The sequence below is a fragment of the Patagioenas fasciata genome, chromosome 14, assembly GCF_037038585.1.
Source record: "Patagioenas fasciata isolate bPatFas1 chromosome 14, bPatFas1.hap1, whole genome shotgun sequence".
Lineage (NCBI taxonomy): Eukaryota > Metazoa > Chordata > Aves > Columbiformes > Columbidae > Patagioenas > Patagioenas fasciata.
This window is the reverse complement of record NC_092533.1, coordinates 2783605-2805067: the sequence shown is the minus strand read 5'-3', so window position 1 is coordinate 2805067 and position 21463 is coordinate 2783605. Positions and strand designations below refer to the sequence as shown.

Sequence of the window (21463 nt, the reverse complement as noted above, 5' to 3'; positions counted from 1 at the left end):
AAATTATAAATATTTATATAAACTCATCCCTATTTTGAAATGGTCCCTAACTACTGATAGATGCAATATGACATCAACCAAAAATCAAAGCATATTTGGCACATGGAAACCACTGCTGGCTATGAAAATGGGTGTAGCTGAAATAGCCCCAGGAAAGGATCCACACAGCCCACTTAAACAATCCATTTAAATAAATATAGCGTCCAGTCTTGGTCCATGGACAAGCAAAACCCTTCAGCAGGTGGGAGAAAAGCCACCTGAACAACAGCACAGGGGGACATGCATGCACCAGCCAGATGTGCAGACACAGCTGTATGGTACTGCAGCACCACAGCGTATTTGTAGTTGGATGGATGAAAGACTGGAAGACTTGAATTCCATTCATGGTCACACTTCCACAATAAAATCTGATTACACTAGAACAGAGAAGACAGCAAATATTATCTCTCAGAAAACAGCATCCAGCAATTCTTTCATTTTGGGTTATAGATTTGAAGTAATTTAGAATAAGGAGGAAAAAAAAAAAACTTCTGAAATAATCCTTTTGCAGACATGAGAAACTACCGTGTACGGTCCCATGCTAATGAGCCCAGCTATAATCCAGTCTTTGCTTTCTGCTGACTAGCTGAGCTCTCGTGGTTTATTATGTCAGCGGAACCCCTCAAAAGAATTATAGCCTTTTATTCAGCTCCGAACAATGTACTATTAAGAACACTAAACTGGTTCAGTCAGTCTATTGGTCCTGCTATAACATTAGACAAAGTCTTAAGTAATTACCTATCTCTTCAAAGCATGTGTTTTCCTTGGCACCAGATCCCGCTGAACCCAGGCGTGCATGCTTGTGGATACCCAGTGCACAATGTACCCAGAGCAAGCACATGGCAACGTATAAGCAACATGACAGGGCTCCTGCCACCACGGCACAGCAAAATAAAAGGCTCCCACAGCAAGCAAAACTCCAGTCTTGAACAAATCACAATCAAAACACACTAAATGATGCTCAGAATAAATACAAACACAGACCGTGCAGGCAACATGCACATCATAGTGGCAAACTGCAAGTTCCTTTGTGATATATAATAATTAAAGGTAGTTAATAGAGCTACTTTGAAAATAGATATGAGCATCAGCCCTGCAAAAAGATGGGGTGTTTTAAAAGTCACCAGTTCCAGGACTGGTAACTGCTGGTCTAATGCCCACCAAGCAGCAGGGCCGTGGCTCTATGACTTTGCTCACTACATTGAGCCCCTGTTTTGTCTGCGAGTCCTGCTCATAATTGGTAAGTTTTGGGGAAACTGTTGAGTTGCAACGGCCTGGGCCTGATGATTAACTATTCACTGAAAAGCTGCTTTAAAAAAAAATGTGAGTTTCAATTCACAGTTGTCATCATTTCACAGGAAGAATATGTATCCATGAACTGTGTCATGTAGGTCACAAATGCAAGTATCTCTAAGTCAACATGATCTACAGGCTGTGCTGTGAGTCAGAGCATCTGCCTGGATCCCATAGGACTCAAACGAGGACCCAAGTGGGGGGACTAGTCTTGGTCTAACCGCTTGTAGTTAGACCGTGTGAACAGTTCGACCTCATCTGATGTGCACCCAGAAGTCCCAAAGCACTGGGAAGACCATCCACATGTACAAAGTGAAATGTCATTATGAAAAGCCAAATAGAGCCCAAGATGGCACTGCAGAGGTGCTCTCCTGTCTCATTGCTCTTACCCACTGTGCAGAACTGCATTGAATTTGTTGGGTCCAACATGGAAACAAAAACTGACCCTTAATTTCAGCATCAGCTGTTGTCTGAAGTGCGTGCCAGGACCGGCAGGTAGGGAAATTTAAGAGCATTATATTGTTTGGACTCTGATTCTGGAATCATTGTACTCTACAGAGAGTCGTACTTTGTGGGCGGTGACTACGGTGCTATAATTACCACTATAATTACACTGGCATGTTTCCTTCTTGGCGAGCCCCGTGGAATTACAGTCCCGTTACCTGACCTGGGTTGCTGATAGTCCTAGTACAATGGACAATAGCCCTTTTTTTGGCCTAGCCACAAGCTGGTGGGGTTAGTACGAACTAGAAAGCCAGACATGCCAAGACAATTTCTTCCAGAGCAACGAAAAAGAGTCGTCATTGTCCACTTTGACAGCAACAGTCACTTGTGGCTCCTTTAGGAGGTGAGGTGGAGGAGGAACCGAGCATCCAGAACATCAGAAGAATCTGGACTGCAAAGCAGAAGGACACCCTGGGACTAGCGAATCTCACCCATCTCTAATTTCTGCCTCACATAACTGCATCATAAACACACATAAGCTGGGTGTGTCCAATAAATATGTCAGCCGTGACACTTAAACTTAATTAAATTATTTGCATTGGGCTTTGGCACTAATATGGTAGTGGTAATTCTCATCTCTCCTACAGCCATTGCTTCAGGACTTGGTGGGTTCAAAAATGCAAAACCATCTTGTGTTGCAGGTGGAACCCTGTTCGTCTCTGGGGTTTGATCCTGTGTTAACCTTGAATCACATAAAGCAAAGAGGAGACTCTATATACCAGCTGGTCTTCTGGTGGAGGATCCAGATAACTCTTTCTTCTTTTATACAAAAGCACGGTTTTTCCCCAAATCAAAGAGAATCTCTGCAGGAGAGCTGTGATGAGTTTCCATGCTCCTCCAAGCAGGGTCTGACACCGCAGCCCCCGGTTGGGAGCTGGAGCTCGCTGTGTCCCAGCAGGCTGGATGAAACCAGAGACTCCACCGCAAATCTTTTGCAGATTCTTCTTTTCTTTATAACACACAGGGGGATTTGGTATTGGTGACTTCACTGAACAAACCTCTCAATCAAAGCTTCTTCTCGAAACTCTTTTCTCCAGTTCCTGATGTGTTTTCCTCTCTGCTCATTTGTGGTCCAACCTGGGAATATGGGTGTTACAGGATGTTCAGCACTTCTCTGCGTCAAGCCGCAGCTGACTGAGGTAGCCACTTCACTCAAGGAAATTATTTGAGGTTTTCTGAGAGCCTCTTGACAGTAGGCAAAGATTGTTCCAGCTTGTGGGAGTGCCAGCTAGAACCCTTTATAACCTGAATGACATGTAATGTCATAAAAACTCCTGCTAGAACTCACTCTGTCCTTTCAAGACAGCAGTTTTGACATCGATGTCTGTCTTTTGAACCATCAGATAGCAGCTCATCGGGATAAGAACTGGCAAGTCTGAGATTGCCTACAAGTATCTCCTAACAAGAGTCTCTCCTATGTATTATTCTAGTTAAGAATCTAACTCAACACATCTTGCAGATCTCTTCCCCATTCTCTCGGGGGAAAAAAAATATGTACTACTGTGAGAAAAGGGGAGAAACAGATGCTTTTGGCCAATGCTCTTACTGGGTGACTAAGCAGACTGCAGGCTGACACGTCTCAGTCAGACCAGCCACATTTTGACGACCCTTTCGTGCATAATTACCAACAGAGCCTCCATTTTTCTGTAGCGAGTGCAGTAGTCGCCGAAATCACGACTGTTTGGCATTATCTGCCTTGTATTAGTTGTAATCACATCACATTTTTGTTTATATCCACAAGTAATAAAAACCATGCATATCTTTAGTTTGACTTAAAGAATCAAGTAAATACATAATTCTGGCAAATTGTTTGGAATTATAGTTGAACAGCATCTGGTTCAGATATTCTCCAGTAAATTGTTGGCACCGACGTTGCCCCTTTTTCTTTTTTATTTGAACCAAAACATTCTCAGAAACATGTGTTTTTCGTCCAGCTTTCATGTAATCCATTTTCCGAAGGCCGCAAAGCTTACGGAGTTTGAAACTTCAACTACCTGGGCAGGAGGGGTTGTTTCTGGACACTCATTACACAGCTGATTAGCCGAGGAATAAACAATTCTGGCATGCAACCCAGCGTGCCTCTTGCTTTGGCTTTTTGTCTCAAGGAGTTGTCTTTCTCGAAATACCTCCCCAGGTACAATCTGTACGTTCCACCCTGTTTTGCTCACAAATTACATACCTCTCTTTTATGTCAAGTCCAATATAGCTGCACCAGGTTTTCTTATTCCACATAAAAAGTAACCAATTACTTGAGTAAATACCTGTTTTAAAAATATCGCGGACTGGTTTCCTGCTGCTCTAAATACTAAAACGTTCGGCAGGATTTCTGACCCTTATAAATCTTTCAAATAGTTCATATTTTATCACACCAGCCAGACCGTCTTTAAACTTGGTGCATAACTCATTGAGATCATTTCTCAAATACTTGATTTTTACACAAGCAATTAGGAAGAAAAAAATGGCTGTACAATTTTTAAATCTAATTAGCTCTGACTTTTCTTGTATTTCATTCTCTGCGGCTTTATTGCCAACTTCTGCTCGTTCATCATAAAAATTACAGTTACCAGAGATTCAAAAATACTAAATCGATGATAGATGGGGGAAAAGTGACTTAAAATACAACCCTTTGAAGCTTCCCAACAGACCTACATTTACTGAGCCTAACAGGTTCTCCAGTGTCAAATCCCATTGCAGTCACTGTCAGCAGCTTCACTCGCACCATCCGAGAACCAGCTTGTGGGAATTTAAATCAACGTGTTCCCAGAGCAGGTCCCAAGTCCAAGAAGCAGCTTCCTCCGCTCTCCCCGACCACTTTCCCAGCGATGCTTTGCAGCTCCGAGCTGCCTTCGTAATGATGTGTCATTTGCAAGTCAGCGCTTTGCGCTAAGCCCCGAGGTGGGGAAATTACCCAGGAGAAGAGGCAACAATAAATTCCCCTGTCTTGCTTATTTTCTCAAGTCTGATGAAATCCCATTGCGCCGCTGGGGCTGCACAGAACAGCTTACTCTAACTCTACTGTGAAATGCGTTTAGTCACAGATAAAAAAACCCCCGAATCCAGACCTCGGCACACCTTCTCACAGCATCCTCTTCCCTTTTGAAGTCATCGGCCTCTCCGTCCTTCATAACTGGGCGTGCTCTCCCTCTCCCTGTGTGCCAGAGCCTCTTGCGCAGCATTTCTCAGCCTTCCCCTGCCTGCAACGGCCTTGCAGGGACACAGTCCTCTTAATAACCATGAAAGCAGCTCATCTCCCTAAAAACCCCAAATAATTAAACGCTTCCCATTTAAATGCAGTTGGAAAATGCTCATGCTCCTGCTTGATCATACAAAGTTTTAATCAAATTATGAAACACTCTTTAAAAGTAAAACCTGTGTACGTTAGCCGAAGGGAACTCGAAAGTGTATTCCTAAAAGCCAACAGTGGTTCTAAACTGCTGGAAGTAGCCATGATCCTCTCCGAAGTGTTGCTCCTCAAACACGTCATCAAATGCTTCACAACCAGACACCATCCTGCAATCAGGCGCCTGCGTCCACGCGGCTGGAGCAAAGCTGCAGGCTCCGTGCCTCGGGATTCAGGCATCCCAAGTCTCCTGGAAACCAGCCCCTAGATGGCTGGAATCGGTAACTATTCTGTAAAATTACCTGGCACTCAAACTGGCAGCCGATGGCGCTGCCAGGGAGCGAGTTACACCACGTTCCAGAAGATGCCAAATTTGCTAGAGCGTGACTTGTGTATCATGCGCATTTCCCCTGACAGGGCTCACCTTTAAAATGCAGGCGCAGCTTCTTTCCTTGCTAAGGAAGGGCTGAGTGGGGTCCTCTAACCCCGGGAGCAGCCTGACGAGTGACCTCAAGAGGGAAAGGCAGGAAAAATCCTACAGCTCTGAGTGCCACCCACTGCCCAGCAGTGTCTGCTGAGCAGAAGAGACAGAAAATGCTCATGGTAGCGACAGATTTCTTCACCAAATAGTGACACGAGGGGGTGCTATTTTAGGGACGGTTTTGGTAAGGAAAAGAGCCGTGAAAATAATCTTGGATGGAGTAATTAATACAATATGGGCTGCAGGGGAGGCCAGGGCTGCGTGGTTCAAAGGACGTGCTCTGAGGAATGATGAGACCTGCCGAGAGAAGCCAACTAGAGGGAGGGACCTGGGCTCTGGTGCATGGAGGATGCACAGAGTCCCTTTAAGTCACAAGGCCAAAACCCCATCTGAAAACTGTAACTTTAAAAAGAAGCAGAAAGATTGATGAGAAATGGCTGCAGGACAGGCATCAGACCTAAAGGAGCACGGAGAGGGCATTAGGAGAAAGTGCAATTTGTGAGGCACAAGGAAAAAAAAACACTGAAATATGTATTATATGTATAATGCAGACTTGCTGGTTATGAACAGTACATTGGCTGCTGCCTCCTCCAACAGAAAAAATCTGCTGTCCCTTAAATCCTCCTGCCCATACTCCCTCTCTGCTGCTCCTGAGTTCATTCAGTCCCCGCTCTTTGAACACTGGAGATGAAAATTGTTAAAGTCAAGCTAGTCAGACCTAGCAAAGGCAATTAAAAAGCAGAGCTCTTCAGCAGTATAAATAGTAAGAGAACAAGGACAAAAGAAGGGCCACCAGGCACTCAGGCTGAGGGGAAAATGCAGAAGAAAAACCTATTCCTTTAATAGCCCTTTTGTCAAAAAGGGCAGAGCCCATCCCAGGGGCACAGGGGCTTTGCAGACATCCGCACTGGCACACAGAGTTCCTTAAAGGAAAGCTGCGAGTTGCAGCTTACAAGGCAGCGGCGTATTGATAAAAGGGAATTTCCACACGAGCTTGGCACCACCGTTAAGAATTTCAATCTTAAAAAAGATGTTTCAAAGTCAAACCCTAAAGAACGATAAACAAACTTTGCACCGCTCAGACCCAGCAAACAAACCTCCCGGCCTGGGACACGAGCAGGGAAGGCCCAGGCGAGCGGGGATGTGCTGGGGGCTGCAAGGGGGGTGTCGGGACGTGCCTGCTGGTGCGTAGCGGTGGAGCCATGGTCCTGCGGCGCGGTGTCACGTCCCGCCGAGGAGACCCTTGCTCGGGGAGGTGTGAGTGGATTTCCTCAAGTGCATTTTGACAGCTGTGGGGAAGCGGGCGGCAGCGGCAGCTGGAGACATTCCTGGCTGCGCCCCCCCCTTCGCGGGACCCCCGCCCCCAGCACAGCGCGCCCTGGCAGCGCCGGGGGCTCGGGGGCTGCTGGGGGAGGCGGGAGCCGCATGGGGCCTGCGGGGTCTGATGAAACATCTGATGTGCATTGCGGCAGGGCAAGGGGAGACACGCACGCCCCCTCCCCCCCTACCCCCAGCGAGCGCGACACTTCTCATCACCTGCTAGAGATTTTCCTACGTCCTTCTCCTCGCTCCAGCTACTGAACAGAAAGGAGCAGCCAAACCTGGCGGGGGGCGGGGGGTGCTCCAGGGTGGGGGGGGGGTTGCGAGGATGATGCTCTCCCCCGGTGGCGGGGGGTGTCAAGGAATGCAGCGCCTGGCCATGCTCACCCAGCCGGGTCCGCACTCAGGTACCACAACCCCCCCTCCCAGCACAACCCGCCACATGTGATGGAATTGGCCCAAATCCCGTCGGAACTCGCAGGGTACAAAATCCCAGGGGAAAAAAAAAATGGGGGAGGGGGGAGAAGGGGGAGATGGATGGAGTGGAGGATTTCCAAGAAAGTCAGTGCAAAAGCTTCTTCGGGGAGAGATTTTTTTTCCTTTTTCTTTTAAATCAAGTCTTGCAATGGGCGGCAGTGCCGCAGGACGGCCGGCGCGGGCAGCCGGCTCCGGGCACCCCCGCTGCTCCCCGCGCAAGGGCAGCGGCGTCTGGAGCGCCCCGAAGTTGCAGCTGCGGGGGCACCAGCCGCTCGCTGCTGCCTCCCTCCCTCCAAAGCAGCCTGCTTGTCAAAATTCCGCTTTTTCACCTCTTTTTTTTTTTTTTCTTTTTCACCTTCTTTTCTTTCTTCGCCACCACCGGGGGTGCAGCCCCTTCCCGCTGCCCCCCGCACGCCCATCCCCCGCCGTGCGGTGCCGGGGGGGGCCGGGGGAGGCGGGAGGCTGCAACCTGCCGGCGGGGCAGGGCCGGCCCCCGGCGGGCGGTCGGAGCGGGGCGGCGGCTGCCATTGGCCGCGGCGCGGAGCGACACCTGCTCGGCTCCCTCATGCGAGTGACACCGGGGCTCGGCGGGGATATTTGAGGCACCCTCCGGCGCCTCTGCCGACACTCCGCGCTCGCCGCCGCGCCGGGCACATGCGGTTCGCAGGGCCGCAGCGAGAAGCGCGCTGGGCCCGGGTGCGGCACCCCGCGGGGGAGGACGCGGCGGCGGCGGCGGGGGGAAGGCGCGACCATGTGCGCGGAGCTCCGCGGCAAGCTGCTGGCCCTGGTGCTCCTGCTGCTCGCCAGCGCCCGGGCGGCGGCGGGCACTGAGGCCACCCACCCGCCGGAGGGGCCGCAGGACAGGACCCCGCAGCAGAAGGGGCGCCTGTCCCTGCAGAACACAGGTACGGGCAGGGCGGCGGAGGGTGGGTGCAAAGGTGATGCGAGAACCCCCACCTCGCTGCTCCTGGAGCGCCGGGGAAACGGCCGCGTTGAGTTATGACAGGCGTTTTTATTTCGGTGTCCGACTGTCAGGCGTAAATCATCAGAGGAAATAAGACCTCGCTCCTAATTACCTTTAAAGCCCGGCTTTGCCAAGCACGTGTTGCCCTTGCAACAGCCGCGGCAGCGCTCCGGGCGAAGCGGCTCTGACGCCTCGCCGGGCACAAAGTGGGTGCCGAGCGGTCCCGTGCCGGGGGGAGCGGGGCCGGGGGGAGCCCAGCATGAACGGCCCCGGCCCGGGGATGCTGCTGCCGCCGCGGGGATGCTGCGCTGGGGAGGAGAAAGTTTCTCGGCGCAGCGTTTGAAACCGGGTCGAGGGGTGGGGGGGGTGGGACGGGGAGGGAAGGGGAAGCGGCTGGAAATGACTGGTGCTTTGCCTCCTCCCTAGGGAGTCGTGCAATGATGCAACGGACCGGGGGTTTCTCTCCTCCTCTCCCGCCCCCTGTGCTCCCTCCCCCGGGTATTATCTGTCTAGAAAGAGAGAGCTGAGGCGTGCACTTTGCTGGATCGCTTCCCAGCCGTGCAAAGAGAGACCGCGGGCTCCAGACTTTTCCCTTCCCCCCCACCCCCCCTTTCTTTTTTTTTTTCCTTTTTTTTTTTTTAACACTCAGTGCTGCGAGACGTGTTTAAACACACACGAGCAGGAATGCACGAATGCCCATTAGGGACTGCCACATGTGAATCACGGCACTGTGCAGTTCTCAGCACGCTGGAGCCAGGACATGTGATCCGGCAAAAGGGTTTGCATCCGGATGCCAACACAAGCACTACAGCTGAGCTCCCGGCCCCAAAAAAGCCCAGCTCCGCGCTCTGCAGCGCTCCACAAAGACCTCCCTTCCCTCCCCCCCACCCCCCTCGGTGCGTGTGTGTTTGCGCAGCTTTTTCGCGTGTGGCTGAGACAATCTCAGGAGCCGATGCGGGGGCTCCCGTGTCCCACCCCCAGATGCACTTCGGGGCAGGTAGAATGGGAAAAAAAAAAAAAGAAAAAAAACTGTAGTGGTTTGGTTTCGAGCTGCCGGGGGTTCGTGTGAACTCCGGCACACTCTGCATTTCCATCCGCGGCTCTGCGCTCTGCCTTGCAGAGGGTTGGAATCAGACCGAAAAGTTGCTGTGAAGATTTGCAAATGGACCGCATGGCAAAGGGGGAGGCTGGGGATGTCTGAAACATGCTGCGGTCGGGAGGGGGATTAGGCTGGCTCCCAAGGGCGAGCTTTAATTAAAGGTACCACTAGGGCACAGGGTACAGGAATTCTTAGCATCCTCAGTTCTGGTCTAAAAGCTGCCCCTGTTTAACTTTATCCCCAGGCTTTTCCAGCAACCACCTTCTCTCTGGCAGTACTACTACATCCATTTTTTTATAAAGGACCAGAAGCTGTCTTGTTAAGAATTAGATTTTTAGGGTTTTTTGGTGAGCGAGTATTAGCATTTTTTACAGTATTACATAACATCTGAGAGGGCAGAATAAACATATATGTAACAGCTAGCTCCAGTAGATCTATTTTATGTACTACGTATATAAATATATGTATTTTCAATTGATTTCTGCATAGGTGAGGACATAGTTGCAGCTTTATGCAACACTCAGTGCAAAGGACTTTATTTATCAGTGGGAGTTTTGCCATTAACTCTGTGGACATCACAACAGGGGAAACCCAGTGGTCTGTAAAAAACCGTTGCGCTAAATCGCCAGAAACTAGCTCAAAGTACCAGAAATGAGACATTTTAGCTGCCTGGGTCATGGGCTTCTCGTTTTGGCACTTGAATTTGATGGGGGACTTTGTGCAAGTCAGACAGCCAAAATCATGCCTGTCCTTTGCTCCTGAGGAATGCAAAAGCATTGCAGTTCTCAAGTGAAATAGTTTGATGTAAGCTTAGTGGATTTGACATTTGCTTCTTGGATGTCACTTTCATAACATAATATACCCAAGTTTAGGTGTAATTTCTGCAAAGAGTGGGCATGCTGGGGGTACGATAACTGTTGTCATGTGGGTTTTCTTTCTTTTGAACTGATGATGTTAGCAAAATAACTCATTCCTTCCCCACCCTCCCCACCACCAACTTCTGTGAACAGTTCTTCAGACTAACTGTAATCTATGCTCATTTTAGCCGAAATCCAGCACTGCCTGGTTAATGCTGGCGATGTGGGATGTGGAGTGTTCGAATGCTTTGAAAACAACTCTTGCGAGATCCGAGGCTTACACGAGATCTGTATGACATTCCTGCACAACGCTGGAAAATTTGATGCCCAGGTAACACAGTGAAACGCACTACGTATCTGCTTGCTTCTAATATACACGTGGCACGCGGTTTAGTTCTTTAACACATGGGAAAAAGTTACCATTATGGAGCAAATGTACCTTTGTGCATGAGCAGCTTCAGTAAAGGTTTTCCTGTGAAAGGGTCCAGAATCAAGCCCCTAGACCAACAACAGAGCAGCAGGATCCGTGCTGTCTCTAGCTACAGCTCCCTAGTCGCTCCCACCTACTGTACCCAGCATAACTAAATCAGAACATTAATGTAGCCAAACATGGTTTTGGAAACCCTAGGTGGCTTTAGCTTCTGCACCAGGTTTGTTCAAAGCCGATTCAGAAATGCAGCTTCGGCTCCCAGTCCGTTTAGACGTATCAAAATATTTCCCGATGCGCGGTGATTAAAGTTGGTTCTCACAACTTGCCCACAACCAGCACAGGCAACCTCCTGAAAGCTGCTGTATTCAAATAATGCTTTGGTTCAAGCACTGACGTTAAAATACATTACTTAGATGGTATGCGGTATTAAGTTTGTCTCCTTCATTTTCTCCCCAGACCATTTATGCATCATTGAGACATCCTGTTATTATGTCTTGTAAACCTACTCTCCCATTACAGTGTGGAGAGAAGAGAACATTACGACAGGCCAGCGGCATTTGGCTTGGCCGTGCAGTTTACAGTATAACTTGACTAAAAGCACCAGCTACATGGCACTGTTAAAAGTATGGTATAAAGTAGAGCTGTCTTCAGGATCCTGCCTGTTCCATGAGGGATGGTGCGACCACCCAGTAGGAAACACTTTTGAAGTGCTAGAGTTTTAGGCTCACATTCTCAAGGACATGCGAAGGCTCTGGCTAGCCGTTAAAACGGGAATCATTTCTATCATTTCTCCTGCGGGTATCTAAAAACCTTCAGCTTAATTTCCGAGTGGCTCACAGAAAATACTCATTTATTTTTGCACAATTACTCTTTCAGTGAACAGAGTTGACCAAGGAATTAAGCCTTGTTGGGAAGGGCTGAGCGTAGCCATTGATGCCTGTTCCCCGGGATCCCCAGATACTGCTGATCACATACAGCCCATTTCACATCCAGGCTGTCTCCACTGCAGTGCATAAGTGTTAAACCCCTGGAGCTTTATTTCATATGGAGGCAACTTCACCTTCTGCTATGACTTGGCTTTTCACGGCTCATCTCTGTATTGTCTACAGTTATTTCAGGCTGCATTAAATGACAAGGCTAACACTGGCCGTTTTCTGTTCTCTACTTTCTGCTCTCCTTCCCTTACTCTGAAACCTAAGAATTGATGTCAGGTTTGGTTTATATAAGAATGTTCTTTTTTTATCCTTATTTGTCTGCTGTGTGTGTTTGCCACTGAAGGGGAAGGGCAAGTTAGTGCCTTTGGTACGGGGAATAGAAAGGGATGATGACTGAAGCAGTTCTTTGATCAGCAAGAAGCATTTCTGGCTTGAAACAGTTTGGGCCCAACAGGGTAGTTGATGTTGGTGGAGCTATGCCAGGGTACTCTTTGGATGAAGGACAACAAGAACTTGGTCTTCATGAAGCACTTGTGTCAAAGAACCTGAAGCTAATGAAGAGATCGGAGGCAGTGTAGGAGGCTTCCACACACCTATTGCTCAGCAAAGCGAAAGGAATCTGAGCAGAGCTGTCAGACTGCGACATGCACCGTGTGTGCCAGCCATGCTATCAGACAGCAGAAAGAAAGGTTTCTGGTGCCCACTAAGCCACTGAATGAAGGAATCACAAACAGTGGTTAAAGAGATGCTGCAAAAGCAGCTTCCCTGCAATTTACTTTTTTTGGTTTCTTGATTTGATTTTCTTACTCTCACAAGTTCTTGCAGCGAACAGACATTGGGACACTGAAGGATAATTACTAGTGCTGATTTGAGTCCCTCTCTGAGGAAGTGGTAGTAGAGAAAATACCAACAGCTTGGGAATAGGGCAGGTACATATAGACAGTGTATACGTCTTAGGAGTTTGCAAATTAATTTTAAAACCAAAAAAACCTCCTAACTTGCAGTTACTGGGTGGGTGTCTGCTGGTGGACCTGGGCACCTCAGCCATGGCAGGACGCGCTCACCTTTCCATGAACCTGCTGTGCTGCCAGATCAGAAGCAAACAAAGCCAGTAACTTGAGCACTGAATTACTTCAAGGTGCTTACTTTTGCCCTTTCCCTTGTTGGGCATTCAGCTGCTGGGGTAGGGAACCCTCCATAGACCGGGGAGGAAGCCCTGTCTGTGCAGCTCCCCAGGGACAACAAGGCCAGGTAACTTGGCATGGTGTTTAAGGGCAGAGAAACAAAGAGAAGAGGGGGAAAAGACATTAAGTGGTACCCTTGGCAATCTAATAACCCTTGACATTGTCCTGCAGAGGAGCAGCTATCTGGGCATAAATCAGCTGCTGTGCTTAATGGACAAAAATACAGACCTACTCCATTTCTTTTCTTCTTAGGGAAAATCCTTCATTAAAGACGCTCTGAAGTGTAAGGCTCATGCCTTGAGGCATAAATTCAGCTGCATCAGCCGTAAGTGCCCTGCCATTAAAGAGATGGTGTTCCAGTTACAGCGGGAGTGCTACCTGAAGCATGACCTCTGCTCCGCTGCCAAGGAGAACGTCCAGGTCATTGTGGAGATGATTCACTTCAAAGACCTGCTGCAGCATGAGTAAGTGTCTCCGCGCTGGTGCAGTCGGAGGTGTGGGAGCTCCTTCCAGGGGCACGACGGTGCCAACGGGCTGTGCATCTGCCCAAGAGCTGTTGCACCTCCTGGCCTTAAGCACGTCTTGTTTTCCCATGCACCAGGCCAAGCCAGTGCTTTCTTCACAGGGGCCCTTGAAGACCGGTTTGTTTACAAAGGGCTGGATGTGACTGTGGAAGGGAATGGAGTGCGTTGAAGTTGGAGCTGGCTGTCTCTTTGGTCCTTTAGCAAATACAGTGTCCATGTCTGCCGTTTCCAGAGCCATCTGACAGTGTTTCTGTGCTTTCTGAGCTCAAAGGCACTGTTCCTGACCACAGTATCTTGTTAAAGATGACAGCTAGAGGAGAAGGGGGAAGAAGGTCTGTGCGAAGTTGTCAGTAAGATGATAATTTCTTCTTTAAATACACACTTTCAAATGTCTTGTAGTTAATTGTCCCTGAAAGAGCTGCAGTCCCCCAGGTAATCTCCCATTCATCTTATTCCTTATTAATCTCAGATGCTTTTTAATAAAACATTGAGGTGTACAGAATGAAGGCACAAGTCAGATTTTGAGGAGTTCATCCCTCTGAGTGGGAACACAGCTGCCCTCTGAGGAATGGCAGGCATGAATCCTATTTGGAATTGATCAAAGCTGCTGCATGACAGCAACAAACCAGGCACAAGCTGTTTGTACCAGCTCTTTGTGCACAGATGCAAAAACTTGAGCCTGTTTTTCTTGCAGGTGAACTTCTCCCACACAAGAAGGCTGGCAGCAAGCTTAACCTTAGAGCATCTTCTTACCATGCCTCTCTATGCTTTCTCATCCCTGCACAGAAACCCCCTGCAATCCCACCAATCATTTTTTTTATATAGAGTTATTTCTTCTTGACTTTTAGCCTTGGGTTTTCATTGGTCTCTAGAGGAGCTGTTGAAAACCACCCCCCTAATAATACTTCAGCTGCAGTTGCAGACACTTGGATGCCAGTTTACTCTCAAATGCAGAATCATTTGCTGTGGTTCGTAGGAGCTGAACATGGTGGCCTGAAAGCAAGGCCCTTTCCATGGACATTCCCTGAGGCTGGGATCAAAGGGATGGCTGGTGGCAGATCGTGGCCTTGCCAGGGCAAAGAGCAGCATCCTGCTGCCTGGGGGAGAGGGGACGCGGGGATCCCTCCTGCAAAGCAGCGGCCACTGCTCAGGCTGTGTTAATAGGCTATAAATTTGGTACTTGGTACCAATTAACTCCCCCCTGCATCATTTGGAGATGAGAAGAACTATGAAAGTCCAAGGCCTGTCCAAAGAGAAGTTATCCTTGTTTCACACACAGGCTAAAGCAGGAATGCCCAAAGGCAGCTGCTTATTTCTGGGGAGCTTCACTTGGGGGGTTCTCTGAGAAGAGACAGAGCATTCAGCTGAACACCTATAATTTGCACGATCTCGTTTAGAGCTTCCTACACTTCATTTTCAGCATCTCGTGGAGTCAGAGCTTAGCTTTCCTAGGCAGGACTCCCCAAATAGAAGCCAGCCAGCCTCCTCCCCTCCCCTAAATTTAGAGGCCATCTCTGAAGCTTTTGAACTAAGGAACTTGTTCAAGATCAATAGGCAAGTGTGGCAGAGCTGGAAATAAAATCACGTCTGCTGACTTGCAGCCTTGTGCTCAGTTCAGGCCCTATGGTCAGGCCAGCTGAAATGCAGAAAGTAAAACAGTGAAGGAGAAATGGGCCAGTATTAATCCACAGGGCTCTGGCAGACTCTGAATACCTGAAATATTTGGCAGCTGAGACACTTTTTAGTCATACCAGCAAGCTTTTTCTTCCAGAGATTTTTTTTGTAAAGGTTATGCCCAATTGCAGCGACTGATTTCCCTATTATATTTTTCCTCTTCCTGCTGGATCCCTGTGTATGCAACGTGCTCAGCTCTCATCCTCAGTTTTATGTCTAAAACAAACACTAAGAGCGGAGGAGCAAGTGGCAGCTCTCAGGCTTGTTCTGTGACTATTTTATTCTGTTTTCTCCCTGTTGAGGAACGCGATCGGGGTGGCGAAGGCTCCTCCTGTGTCAGCTGCGCTGGGGTGGGGGTCAGGCCGATCTGCCATGGTGGAAGTGGTGACAGGCCCTGGCAGATTGCTCGCTGCTGCATTCCAAGGAGCCTTTTTTTTTCAAACGGCAGAAACAATCCAAACATGGGAAATATTCTGAGATGGGGAATAGGTGACTCTCCAAGATTAATCATTCCAAGTGAGTTTAAGCAGTTGGGCAAAGTAAAATCAGGGTAGTGTCAGACACTGATCACAGCCACAACTGCCGACCCCAGGCCGTTCCCCACTTGCACCAGGGGTGGTTCCTACAGTGGAAGACAGAATTCTAAGCACATCCTTCTGGGCCTGCCAGCAGCTGAGCGGTTGTGTCAATAGGCAACATCAATATTGACCCACAAAACTTGTGACCGCAACTATTTTAAAATTGCTGCACTCGGTGACCTGGGGCTGAGGAGGCCGAAGTGCCTGCGCTCACGCTGTGTTGTGCTCTGGGGGCACAGAGGTGGTGTTTGGCCATGGCTCATTTGGAATCCGTGTTTGGCTGGGAAGAGGTATATACTGAAGGCCGTACTCAATTCTGTAAGAAAATGAAGAAAAAAGACCCCACACCGTGGTGTGGGAAGAAACAGTGCCATCCAAGTGGATTTCTGTGTGTCTGAGCTCTGTGCGGTTGGATCCTGAGTCCAGATAAGATCTTGCTTGTGGTGGAGATCAACACCTGGTGCTTCAGGGAACGCTACAGATTATGAGAAAAGCCAGAAAACCTCTAGCTGAGTATCTGTTGCTCTTTGCAGAGGTGAGGAAATGCCTCCCTCTTGCAGACCTGTGGTCGGTGTGTGCTCTGTTACCGGCCACTCACCTGGAGATAACAAGGTGTTTGATGGAGCTGATGGCTCTGGACAACGGCAGGTTTCCTTTGTTGTGTATCTTGACTAATAAAGATGAAGGGGCATGGAAAGCGATTGAGGCAGAAGGTGTGGACAGCAGTGCTGTTTGACGGCCCCATTTGCCAAGCGTGTAAACCTCATATATTCATGTCGGTTCTCCCAGAGCATTGCCAGTGGGGGAGCAATCAAGGCAGGCAGAGCACTTGAGTGAAGCTTCATTTGATGGGGTGCCAGCATGTGCATTTCTTAAAGCGATATGGCCAATTAGTATATAATATACATAATAAACATATGGCGCAGAATTGCTCTACAAGGCTGCCGAGTCAGTGGGGAGGAGGGGGCTAAGGCTACAAAGTGTGCTGTGCACGGGGAGGGTGAGGCTTGTTTATTTATAGATAACCCTTACACATTTTTTGACTCTTCTCACTCTTTCCTTTACCTTTAGACCGTATGTTGACCTGGTGAATATCCTGCTCACCTGTGGCGAGGAGGTGAAAAAGGCAATAACAAGAAGCGTCCAGACCCAATGCGAACAGAACTGGGGAAGTCTCTGCTCCATCCTGAGTTTCTGCACCTCGACTGCGCACGGTGACACCATCCTGGCTCCCGAGAAGAAGTCGGGTGAAGCCACCAAAGCCGCTGCTGGCCGTGGGGACATGCTGGCCCACGCCGACTCTGACCACAGGGAGAGCTCGCGAGCATCTAAGGGAGAGAGAGGTACCAAGGGCCACTTGAATGCCCATGCCCGGGTAAAAGCTGGGGGCCACGGTCCCAAAGGGCCACATGGGATCATGGACCGGGCAGATGAATTGTCCGACTTCTCTGACATCCGGAGGTGAAAAAAGGCACCAACTCCCCATTCCCCCCATCCCTCCCCCTCCACTGGAAACCTCCTCCGTTGAGTCCCATCTTCCCGTCTATGGACATTCCAAAGCATTTCCCATTCAGAGGTCAAGCACAGGGCATTGCAAGATATATATGGACCTCAGCAACAGTGTATATAGTAGCAAAGGGAGAGCAGTGGCAATGGGTTATAGATCCAGCAAACTCAACACTTGAGCAGCCACCAGATGTGGCAAAATGTCTCCGACTAAATTTTTGTCCCCTTTTTTATGAAACAGACATGAGCTGAAATTCAGGATCTTGTTTGGGGGTTGTTGGGTTGTTTTGGGGCTTTGTTGTTCGTTTGTTTGTTTGTTTTCTTGGTCCCCTTGCCTGGGGAGAAGGTTCCAAGAGGGCTCTGCGAGATTGCATGTGGCTGCTTGTGGCTTAGCACCTCCAAAGGTTTAGGGCGCAGCCCGACAGCAGATGGCTGAGTTCCAGGGGGATTTGGTTTCTGCCTGTGGCTGAGAACGCAGGAGCTCAAGGCTCTCTGTGTGATGCTCTCTAACGAAATAGCTACCCCCTCTCTCACACAGGAACCGTGTGGTCTGGAGCTGCACCGCTTCCCTCTCAAATAACTTCTGAGCCATTGTTCCCATCTGGGTGATGCTGCCTACTTTAAGTGCCCCCTGTTTGTTTGGTTGGTTTTTTTAACCACTGCATAACTCGACACTTGCTAATCCAGTCACTTCAACATATCAAAGGCGAGTAGCCAGCTTCCAAACAAGGCGATGTGACTGTTAAGACTTGCACAGTATGGAGGGCTCCCCAGAATATGTTCATGGACCTCTAAAAATCCTGTGCATATTCTCTGCTTACTCCTGCTCACTCAGCGATACATTTCCTCCACCCCTATGGACAGCCCAAGGTTAAAGGATGGGTGAAGGTTCAGACAGCAAAGGACCCCATGTACTTAGTTCTTCTGTAGGGCTGTGTTGATAGCCCATCAGAAATCTCTCTTTAGCAGCAACGTGGTGCCGTTTGCTGGGACGTGGAGCCCCACCATAATATGCCTATCAGCTGTGGTTTATCCAGATGCCAAAGATAAGGAGTGGGAGGTTGACTTGGTGTTTTTTAAATTGTCATGCAGATAAGGACCCCCAGCCTCTGCAGAATGAGTTACTAAAGATGGAAACTGTCAAGAGCTTATTGTCTCTAAGCAGTTTTAAGTGTGAATGAGGTGTTTGGACATATCTTTCCTCCCCCCTATGCAACTGTAATTCTCAGGTTGCAGATGTGCAATCCTGTATCCCCAGATACTGTACTGGGAATGGAGGTTACAGCATCCACAGGGACAGAAGGACGAGCTCTTCAGCTTCTTCTAGAGAAAAAGTGGGTTTTCTTGGAAAATGGGAATCACAACAGGGACTTGAGCCTTCTCATTTAGTTGGGGAGGAAAGCTGTGGGGGCAGGAAGGCAGTTCAGTACAGACAGAACGTACCCAGTGAACTAACGTACGTCTTATCACATGGTGGGAAGAAGCTGTAGAAACAGTAGAGGGTGTTGGAATTTGGCTACAATTTCCAACTCGGATTTGAGTTCCTGCTAACTGAACACAGCTCTTAATAGCTATAGTCAGGGTTTAATGCATTTATCCACCTGCAGAAGTTATAGGCATTGCTTCTAACAGAAGCCGTGTAGGAAGCAAGAGAGGACCGCTAAGTTGAGAAAGTGTCTCTATGCGATCACCAGGTCATCGTTTAAAGAAGTGACCTTGATCCTGCTTGATTTTAGCTAAGTTCTGTAACAAAATTCTCATTCGGCTGAACTGGGAGGAGGTGAGATCTGGCCAGGTGGTGCAGTGGTGAAGACCATGCTGACCCAAGGAGCAGAGCTCCTGGCAGTGCCAGCGTGCAGCCGTCCCACGGGTGGGACACCCGGGCTGTCCCCCACGGGTGGGCTCAAACCTCTCGCTGTTGGGCAGCTCCTCTGCTCACAAACTCAACGGCTGTTGGTGGCACCATAAGAAGGTTTCTTGCGTGGCTCCGGGGGCTTCCTGCGAGCGGCCTCTCCCCTTGGTGACACAGCCACCGTGAAGAACGAGCTCAAACCAAAAAGGGAATCCAAGTGTTTTAACAACAGCACCAGAAAAACCCCAACAAACACAAAACTCCTCGCTACCGATGCGATGTTCTTGCATTGAACTAAAATAAGATCCCTCTCTCACTAGAGGTCTGATTCATCAATGGGAACCAAGCGTATAGATCTACATATCCTTGAATGTCTCAGTCAACGTACCACCTCAGCATGCATACAGTTTTATTTGTAGTCATTCGTTCTGTGGGGAAAATTGTATGTTCCCCTTGTTTAGTCAATGAAGACTGGGGGGGAAGCGGGGGGCAAGCTGTCGGTGGGAGGGATTTTTGTATAAGGCATAACTTTTTTTTCCTCTGTGTGTGAAGATTTTATGTGTTCATCTACTGATTCCACATATGCTATTATTGTAAATATTTAACATTTCTATTTATTATAGTGTCTCCATTTAAAAAAGAACACTGCTGGCTATGATAATTTAAACGTACGTCATGACCTGTGTTGTATATATTCATGCCACTAGTATGTTTTTTTTTATGTTTAAAGCTGCATAAATATAGTTTTATACAGTTCCATAATGTTATTGACAGCATAAATCATTTATTTATTGTTAAACCTTCTTTCATATCTAACAAGTAGGGTGTGTTTTACCTGAGATTATTTTATTGTGACATCTACATAGCCTTAATTCTTTATAAAAAAAGACAAAAAATGTCCATTTAGATACTGTATGATGCTTTAATTAACATTCCTTATGAACTTGCTGTTCATGAAGGAGGTTTAGCTTAAAAGCCAAGGTATGAATGTTTCCTTTTTGCTTTGCATCTGGGATGAGCCTTGTTCTGGAATGAAAATACTGGGAGAAGGAAAATGCCTACTGGGAAAAGAGATCAGTAAACCCTGGAAAATGCTGTCCTGACTTAGAGTGCTGAACTGGAAGGAAAAAAGAGGGAAGAAAAAGGAAAAATAAAATAAAAAAAAAGACAAACTGTCCTTAATTCCAAATCTCTGGGAGAAAAACATACTAGTTTTGTCTCACGTAGAATTTGCAGCCAAATAAGCTTGTAAAAAAGAAAATGCATATGGCTTTAGACAAAGCTCTGTACCTTTCACACTATTATTTTCCTTAAACACTAATAAATGTTTTGAATAAGTCTGCGGCTGGCTTTTATCTGGCTGGAATTTCAGCTGCTGTGATAAGGGGTAAGAAAATCCCTGTGAAGCCGGGCCAGCAGCGCGGCCGGGGGCAGAGGTGGCCTGGCTGCGGGTCCCCTCCCCGGTGCCAGCTGGGCGGTGGCAGAGGAGCCCCGGCTGGGGCAGGGCATGGGGACAGGGCCAGCCCTTCCCGTTGTGCACCGGGGAGGGGAGGCCTGGCCATCCGCGTGTCATTGCCACGGGGAGGGAGACCTCTTCGTCTGCTCCACTGGGACCCGGCAGCTGGTCTGAGGACAGAAAGGGAGACACAGAACAAACTAGAGGATAAAAACATAGGGAGCAGAAGCGCTTGACCTTCCTGGGCTCCAACAAAGCCCATTTCAGGATCACAGAATCATATAATGTCCTGAGCTGGAAGGGCCCACAAGGATCATGGAGTCCAACTCCTGTCCCTGCACAGGGCACCCCACAGTTCACACCGTGTGTCTGAGGACGTTGTCCAGTCTCTTCTTGAACGCTGTCAGGTTGGGGCTGTGACACCTCCCTGGGAGCCTGTTCAGTGTCCAGCACCTCTGGGTGAAGAACCTTTTCCTAATGTCCAACCTGAACCTCTCCTGGCACATCTCCTGCCATTCCCTGGGTTCTATAATTGGTCACTGAAGAGAAGAGTTCAGCGCCTGCCTCTCCTGCTCCCCTTGCGAGGAACATGTAACCACCATGAGGTCTCTTCTCAGTCTCCTCTCCTGGACTGAGCTGACTGCAGCATGTCCAAGCCACCTCACCTGTTCTGAATTAGTCTGTATGGGGGTTAGGAAGGAGGTAGGGTGATGCAGGTCCTCATGGGTTTCTCCTCCCTGCCCTGCTGATCTTGGTTCACAAAATGCCCTTGAGGGGTTGGCGGTGGCACCCTGCTCTGCTCGGCCGGGCTGGCTAGAGGTGCAACTCAGCATCCCATAAGTGCATCCCGTAAGGGCCAGGGCAGCATCTTGGCTGGTCGCTGCACCTGCCCACGGGCGAGGGGTCGGCAGCCCCAGCCCTCAGCGCTGGATTTCAGCCAGACCCATTAA

At 48.8% G+C, this 21463-nt stretch overlaps 1 protein-coding gene and 1 long non-coding RNA gene across 4 annotated transcripts in view; one reads left to right on the top strand and one right to left on the bottom strand.

Moving 5' to 3' along the window:
- LOC139829100 (uncharacterized) overlaps positions 1-21463 on the bottom strand; it is a 246006-nt gene that overhangs the window by 198012 nt on the left and 26531 nt on the right. The gene's annotated exons all lie outside the window — the stretch shown is intronic.
- STC2 (stanniocalcin 2) lies at positions 8033-20395 on the top strand. The gene is made up of 4 exons (XM_065849108.2): positions 8033-8359; positions 10563-10705; positions 13176-13387; positions 16771-20395. The coding sequence occupies exons 1-4, from the start codon at positions 8206-8208 to the stop codon at positions 17162-17164; spliced, it is 903 nt and encodes a 300-aa protein (XP_065705180.1). The 5' UTR covers positions 8033-8205; the 3' UTR covers positions 17165-20395.